We start from the raw sequence: 8478 nt of genomic DNA on the forward strand, positions 1-8478 counted from the left end.
ATGATAAATGAGGTCTGTTATTTATATCACTGAATTAATCTAGTTATCATCTTTATTTAGGAACAGCCTATATTTCCTACTCTAAGCTCAAGTGCCTGACCACAGTGGGAACATTTGTCCTTTTCTTGCAGTGTTGATTACATCCCATTTCTTGGTAGGCTACAATAAAAATCCATTCTGATAAAATTAGCACAATCCAATTAGCAGGAAAAGCATATTTATTAATTAAATGCTCTGATTTGTTCTCAAACCCTCTCTTCAGGTTCATTCTTAGTTTAAATCTGCAAGCTGCAGACAAATCAGAGAGATTGTGAAGGTTTGAAGTAGTTAGCCAATAAATACTCAACAATAAGAAACTGAATTTTCCAGAAGTACAAAATGAACAACTCAAATGCAAAAAGTAGCTCATTCATAACTTATTTGTATCTCTTTATATAAACCACTTTTTCGGCTTTTTGACTTTATATCCATACATGTTTATACTGTGTCACAGTAAAAAAAGTTGTATTTGACCTTTCTTTGACCATTGCTAAAAATTTTCAAAAAACCTTGATATAAAAGCAAAATATTGAAGTGTTAAGGAAAGTTACAGTAGTTTGTTGCATGAGTATTGGCATTTGGTGTGCCTGCTGGTGGAACTCATGAAACCAAGTAATATGGAAGCATAAAATAAGGAGGGCTGTTCAACTTAGCTTCCAACTTTGGTTCTTTATTAGATTGATATTGTTTTCTCCTTAAAATGATAAGCTCTCTTTGAACTGCATCTCTTCAATGTCTAACACATAATTACCTGATCCTCCAATATTTCAGCTGTACAAAGAAAGTGTTGTCTATACAGGCACTGCAGCAATGCATATCAGGAAACAATACCTCTCTGCAGACTGTGACACAAAAGGTACACTGAAAACCTTAGTCTCTTTAACTTTGATTAGAGGCTGTCCAGCACTGCAATGCAATCTTATGCCATTTATATCCATGTTAAAATATCCCCAAAACCTACTCCCCACACCCAATTATGATGTTAGTGTCTGAGATATAAAACTCATATTCTCTTTTCTTTCTTCAAAGCATCTGTCCCAGCACTAGAATAATGTCCACTCCCATCTCCCAAGCCAAATAGTACAAAAGAACACTAACCTCAATCTGCTGGATGGCTTCCTCCCGTTGACGGATGACCTCCAAGTCTTCTTCAGTGATTTCTGAGAGCAGGGCTTGATCTTGATCTTGGCTCTGCCACATGCTATCCCCTCCATTGAAGATCTTCTCATCATCAGCCAAGTCAGAAAAAGGAGTGCGGGGACTCTGCTGAAACCAAAAGACACTGAGAGTTTTATCCCTTTTATACTGCATGGTTCCAGGGAACAAGCAGGGAAATTAAACTACAATGCAAAAAATTGAGTTGTTCATGGCAAAAATGGAAGAACCAAAAGAACCAAGGCAAGTGGATGTTTAGGGTGGAAGAGACTTAGGGCGCCTGCACACTCTACGGAGTTTAATCCTCATTAAAATAAATAGGTTTATAACATTTAAACTTGTTTATTTTGGAGCATCGCATCAGTGTTTGCATGCACTACGTTTTCAACTGAATTAAGCTTTGGAATGTTACATCGGTGTTTGCACGCAGTAGGTTTTCAAACAAATTAAGCGCAGACCTCGGCTGGCACTGCAGGAGCGCAGGACAGTCCAGTGCTGCCCCCTGTCCCAGGCCCTCCACCCCATGCCTGTGCCCTGCCAAACAGCTGTGGGAGCAGGGAGCCAGCAAAACAGTAGAAGCAATTCAAAAGTGGAAGCAATTCAAAGGGGTGAACACTCAAAAACTTTGCAGCACCATCTGGTGGACAAAGAGGCTCATTACACATTTTGAATGCCTTTGTGTTTGCATGCAACAAAACCATGGACGCAACACTTTAATTCATGGCAAGCCAAATTAAACTATTTCCGAAAAGTTTTACTTTAATGTAGCAGAAAGACTTTTAAAGCTTCTGGAAAAACCACCTGTGCAAACAGTCACACCACTGCAGCACAAGAAAGGACAAAAAACATTGCATGTACAAACGCTTTTAGAGACCAACTCATGAAATCCATTTCCTCAATAAGAACTGAGTCAGTTGCCTGGGAGGTTCCAAACTACGAGGGCAGTCCAAAACCTCAGCTAAGAGAGCAAGCTAATGGATATGCTCTGCTGTGGTGACATCTTCCAGGTATCAAACTCTAAGAACCACCATTCACCTATACTATGGCAATTGTTCTGCATGATACTCTGGGTTAAACCATCTCCTGCTGGAATACCCATGATACACTAAGACGGAAGTTCCATAATTTCATTGGTTTAAAACTCAACTGGACAAACAGCAGGTATTAGGCAGATAATATAATAATCATATTTTGCACTTATAAAGCACTTCTTTGGTCAAGATGGCAAAGCATATTATGGTTTTTATTGCCTAATGACGTTCTTAAATACTGGTACAGGGAACTATCATATATTTAACATCATAACTTTTATACCTTGTATACCAGTGCCTTTTATACCAAGTGCATCTGGCAAAACACATCCACAGAAGTAAATCATATACTAGTTACTGCATCCTTGGAATACCAAGCCACCGCCCTCTTATTGCAACATGGCTAGCAGAATAACATCTGCAGACCCACTGTCACAGATGTTGTAGATACACATTAGAGATGGCAGACCCTGCCTCAGGAACTGAAAATCAAAATATAGTATATGAATGGAGGATAGAAGAAAGGAAGTGTTAGCTCCATTTTACAGATGGCAAAGGAAAGAAGTTATTGTGACAAAGTAATGCTTGGAGTCTTGGAAGAGCTGAGAATTGAACACAGATCTTCTGAGTTCTAGGAGACACTTTTCTCTGCTGTAGGTACAAAATATCTGAATACACACTTAAAATGATGCATACTGAATCCGTTGACTTCATCTGCTAATGTTCACCATGCCCACTCCATGCACAGCTGAGTTAGGTGCATCATCAATACATACACAAAAACAATTTTCCTACCCTGACCACTTAGCACAGCAAGTGATATGGATGCAGTGGAGAAGGACAAAGAACAGCAGTCACAGTAATAAGACAATGTAGTTATCAGGAGCTTCATTTGGTTTATTTCCTCTTCTGCATTCACTGGCTTGTTGCTGATTCGGCAAACTTTTGTTTCAGGACGGATCTAGGACTCCAGTCCTGCCAAGAATGACATATGTGCTTATCTTCCAGCTTGTGCAGAGTCCCATTAAGCCAGCTTTGCTTAGTTTGGCTTTCTAATCAAAAGTAAAATTATAATAGCTGCCCAGGTGCCTGAAATGCTCTGAAGTTGCACAAAGGCACTGTAATGGCTTAGCCATCAGTGCTTCTCAGGGAATCGCGTGTGAGAAGGAAATGTGCTTGTTTCATTTTGCTGTGGTCCTGCTTCTGAAGACTGCAAATTGTCCTCGGTTCCCACCAAACCAGTCAGTCAAAGGCTCTCAGCATTTCACTGGAGGTGCACAGGGCCTGGCAAGATTGGGCTGTAACAGCTGGAGTAAAAAAGCCCACTACAACCTCTTGGAAGTCCATTATCACAAGAGGTTGTAGAGGGACACAGTACAGCTGAGATCAAAAAAGTTCATGGATGATTGTTCTGTTTAATAGCTATTAATGGATCTCTCTAAGATGTTTCCTTTGGCATGTGTAAGCCAACAGTGGTGGAAGCCAGCGAGGGTAATGAATAGGGGAGCGATCAGTCTAGATCAGGGTTGTCCAACATCCGAATGGTACATGGCCCCAGGCCAACTGGCCAGAAATGGTGCAACCCCCCATCCCTCTACCCCACCTCAGGGGTGGGGGCAGGAAGTGGAAGCTGGAGGAGGCGGGGGGAGCCGGTGACAGCTGCAAGAGAGTGCCAGGGGGCCAGTGTGAAGACCAGGAGTAGAGGGGGTGATGTTGAACCCCTAAAGAGCCACATGCAGGCCATGGGCCGCCAGTTGGACAGCCCTGCTCTGCATACACCCCATTCAATGCTCTGACCCTAAAACACTCACTTCTGCCATGTCGGAAACAGGTTACTGAGCTAGATGAACCATTGGTCCAAACTAGTGTGGCCTTTTCTTCTTTTCATGAAGGGATTAATGGCACAGCCATTGTTTGTAACCAAAAGAGAAGAAAATGCCCCCAATATTGCTTCTGCCATGTTTGGTTGTATTTATTCACAGTGGAGGAAGCATAATGGGACAGTGAAGAGCAAGTGGCACACTTCAAAACAGGAGTCAAGCATCAAACACTTACGGCCGTATGTCGGCATCTTCATTGGGAGGCTGGACTTACAAAAGTGCTGAATCCACAGTAATTCTCACTCCCTTTGTTTGGACCTGCTGGATGTTTGACACATATAGAAATCAGACCACTAATTAATTTGGTTAAGTATGGTCATACACCCCTGCATGTTGGCAATTTTGAAAAAACAACAAAAAACCTGAAAGACATAAAATGTGAGGCATGAAGTGAGAGTAGTGGAAGGGAGAGATGCTGCCTACATACAGACTGGGTGGCAAACATCAAAGTACTTATTTTTTATAGCTCTAAATGTAAGAAATTTGCCACTAATATTTTCAAAACTGTAAATATAGAAAATGCATCGTTGATGTTTTCTATTGTTTCCTTGTCTCCCTCCTCCAGGGAACTACTTTCTGTGGAGAAAGGATACACTGCAAAAGGAAAATCACCATAAAAAATAGGTTTAAAAATGCATTTATACTTGCAGGGCCATATTTTAATAGCATTAAAACACTCCAGGGGCTGTTTTACTGAACAATTAATATATACCTTGGATGGCTGAAGGCATCTGGCAAAGTGCCGTCACTGCCCCAGGCATGTACTTAATGAAGCAATAAAACACCCCCCAGGGCATCCTAATGCTACATTTGTAGCTGTGATAATCTAGTCTCACCTTAACACAGGCATTTTTCTGGCACTAAGGTTAACAGGAACGGCAATGCAGACACCATTACCACTTTTTCCTACAGCTACTGATTTGCAACTCAGATGTGTTTATTGCCAGGCAGCCACGGTTATACAGGGCAACGGGGAACGCCACCGTCTTAGCAAATACACGCCGTCAGCTGCCATGAAGCAAGCCTCCGTGATGATGCGTTCCTATCGCTGCTCTCTCGCGTTTCAAGCACAGCGCTCTGTGCAATAATAAAGGGACTCCATCTGTGCTGTAGCAGTTGGATCTTTATTAAGTGCACTGTACTCAGTGCTGCTACGTGAAGCTTGAACATACAGCTTTGGGGAGGTTTTTTTGGAAGCTTACTAGCACCACCCTCAAAATTGTTCTTCTTACAACTCCTGCTCCATCCTTCAGGTTGTCACACCTCATCTTACCTTCCCTTTCTCCTCTAACTTGTCATATCCACCCATGTTGCTGTCTTGACAGATACACTTGGAGGAATGGAAGCATTCATACAGCACTGTTTTGATGGGTTTCTGGAGGTATTTGTCAGACAAGTCAATGAGTACAACAATCCAGCTATAATAATGATTGGGTAGCACTCAAATATCTCTTTTTAAGGCACGGCCATTACCGCTTTAAATAGACTGCATCCCAAGCACATTATAAACATGCTCTTGGCATGACGTGTGGGGCTGGGGCGCATGACGTATAAGGATAGGCTGAGGGAATGGGCTCATTTAGTCTGGCGAAGAGAAGACCGAGGGGGATTGAACAGCACCCTTCACCTCCATGCAGGGGGGCTGCAAAGAGGATGGAGCTGGGCTGGTCTCAGTGGGGGCAGACGACAGGACAAGGAGCAATGGGCTCAAGCTGCAGCAAGGGAAGTTGAAGTTGGATATTAGGAAAAACTTTCTCACTAGGAGGGTGGTGAAGCACTAGAACGGGGTACCCAGAGAGGCAGTGGACGCTTCATCCTTGAAGGTTTTTAAGACCCAACGCAACAAAGCCTTGTCTGGGACAATACAGTTGGGGCTAGTCCTGCTTTGAGCAGGGGGTTGGACTAGATGTGACCTCCTGAGCTCCCTTCCCGCCCTCACTGTCTGATTCTTTAAATAAAGTGGTGATGCGAGTTTCCATCAGTCACTGAAAGCAACTATATGATTTTATCTCCCTGGTATCTTGCAAAGTGCCACATTACTGTGAATGAGCAATTCATGCGAAACAATGGGATGCGATGCACGGTGGCTGGAATTTCCTAGATGTGAAAGTGGCCCCTTGTTAACTCCAAAACAGTCACCACTATGTCAGCCCATATTTTGCAGATAATTGGATGTACTGCATCTACTTGAGCTTTTGCTGAGGCACATGGTCCCAACGCAAAGGGTTACACAGAAAGAGAAAAGCCTCATTTTAAGCAGCAAATGTAAATTCACAGCTACCACAAACGTGTACAATTAAACATGTACAGAAATCTAATTATACTGAAGGCTTCTGATTGGAAAGACTGTATTATTAAATGGGTTTTCCCCTGTTTCTGCTTCATGGAGTATGAGTAAATAGGCTGTGTTTAAAGCCAATGGAGATATGCTGGACATACTTATTGAGTGTCCATAGCCTGGAGAAAGGGGTGCTGCTTTGAACTGATGCTAAGTCTCTATCCATTCAACCCAGTTGTAAATAGGTAGGTGGTCATTAGAGCTGTGCAAATTGGCTGTGTTTTGATTCAATTCTGGATTCGGCTGTTTCAGAGGAGAGTGATTCGTTTTGGTGCTTTGGGTCACTGCCTTGTTTCGTTTCTGTCGAATCTCCTCCAAATCTGTTTCGAATGGGCTGCAAACTTCACACAGCCCTACTGCCCAGCCAGGTGGGGCCTGGGGCTGGGGGCTGCAATGCCCCAGCGGGGAGCAGGACAGGGCTGTGGGGGGGTCGTCCAGGGGAGGGGTAGGCTTACTGCCCTCTGTGCAGGCAAGGAGAACCCCAGGCGGATCTCCGATCCCTGTCACAGGAAAGCAGCTCAGAGCGGTGAGCAAGGCTGCTGGTTCCTGCCACTTGATTTGAGTCCACAGGGAGCGGAGATCTGCCCTGGGCTTTCTTCGCTGAGGCTGCCTATCCCATGCTGCACTGGACCTCTGCTCCCTGCGGAGCCAGGTCGTGCAGCAGATTTGGTGTTTTGGGCACCCATACACCTCTGAAACAAAATAGCTGCCAAAATTATGCACAGCCCTAGTGATCATACAGAACAGGGGCTCCAGGGTGAGTGGGGAGATGCTGGAGATCTTGCTGTCTCTAGTGCCATCGGGGTGACTTGCCTACAATAGGGTAATGGACCCTAGTGACTTAGATTTTACAGTGGAGAAGTATTTACACATACACATACTCTTCCTCTCACATAGCCTTTCTGAGTAAAACCGTGCTAGATTTTATGCACTGTGAATTGTCTTTGTAATTTGTGCTTGGTTTCTTTTCATATTCCGTTAGAGGGATGGCTTTGGAATTGCTCCTTTCCTGACATTGGCCTGTGGCAGATTTGTGTCAATGTGATATTTTTTAAAATCCAACTCCAGATCTGTGAAGAAATTGGTACACGAGCAAAAGTTGAGGAGAGATGACACACCAGGAATTTGATAGTATTACCTTTGTAGGGCTAAAGGGTCAATTTTTTGTGGGCTATTCCTCATATTTGAAAACTTATCCATAAATGCTAGCTGAGAACCTATATTTTCTCCAGTGGATAAAATTTCCTCTGTAGGATAAAATCTTTTCTGCCTGCAACTACAGTTTTATATCAGATTTTATCTTATAAATGAGGAGATTTTATGGCCAGCTGCTTTTAACACTTTTTTTCCCTATCAAGATGGGTAACACTTCTGTGGCTGCTGTACTTGTATAGCAGATACCAATACTTGCTGCCAGCAGGTGCATTTCCATGACAGTGTCCCAGAAGTTATCTCCTTGGAGGTCAACCCCTCCCCACTTCCATCCATCCACTTCAATATTTGAAGTCGGGGAGGGAAGGAAATAAAGTTATAAAATAAAATTGTGCGCAGTGACTTGACCTGTTTCACAACACAAAAGTCAACATCATCATCATCATCAAAAGAGCTGAGAAGTAAACCACCAATTTTCCATCCCAAGGCACATACAACACTTACAGCTACCACACGTAGTACAGACCCAGTAAAATGCATCACTAGAGGCATAGGATGTATCGCACAAAAAGACTGTTTCTGTGGGAGTGGTTCAATACCGGTAGCTTTCTCTTACATGTCTAACCCATGCACTACTATTGGTAGAATGGCCAAGGACAAGATCTGCTACTACCAGAAATTAAAATAAGCAAAGAAACAGAAAACCATTGGACTGGTGGTGGAAGGACAGAACCTGAAGGGTTGATTAGACCTTGATGGGAAAAGGTTAGCATCCCCAGGACATAACCAAGAGCTTTCAAAAACTTCCATGAAAAAATAAAGATGGGGAGAGAGAGAGTCTCTCATCACAGAATAATTAAGCAGCCTTATGTTTCAACCATCA

General features: G+C 43.1%; 1 protein-coding gene across 5 annotated transcripts in view; it reads right to left on the bottom strand.

Annotated features, from left to right (window-relative positions):
• Window positions 1-8478, bottom strand: part of TSNARE1 (t-SNARE domain containing 1) — a 571939-nt gene that overhangs the window by 330399 nt on the left and 233062 nt on the right. For 4 of the 5 annotated variants that reach the window (XM_019553440.1, XM_019553422.1, XM_019553406.1 and 1 more), the window contains exon 7: window positions 1138-1305. In XM_019553440.1, coding sequence (XP_019408985.1) covers window positions 1138-1305 — 168 coding nt within the window. The remainder of the gene's footprint in view (window positions 1-1137; window positions 1306-8478) is intronic. The other variant, XM_019553414.1, reaches the window with a different exon arrangement.

Source organism: Crocodylus porosus, unplaced genomic scaffold (genome assembly GCF_001723895.1).
Source record: "Crocodylus porosus isolate Cpor-Errol unplaced genomic scaffold, CroPor_comp1, whole genome shotgun sequence".
NCBI classification, from domain to species: Eukaryota; Metazoa; Chordata; order Crocodylia; family Crocodylidae; genus Crocodylus; species Crocodylus porosus.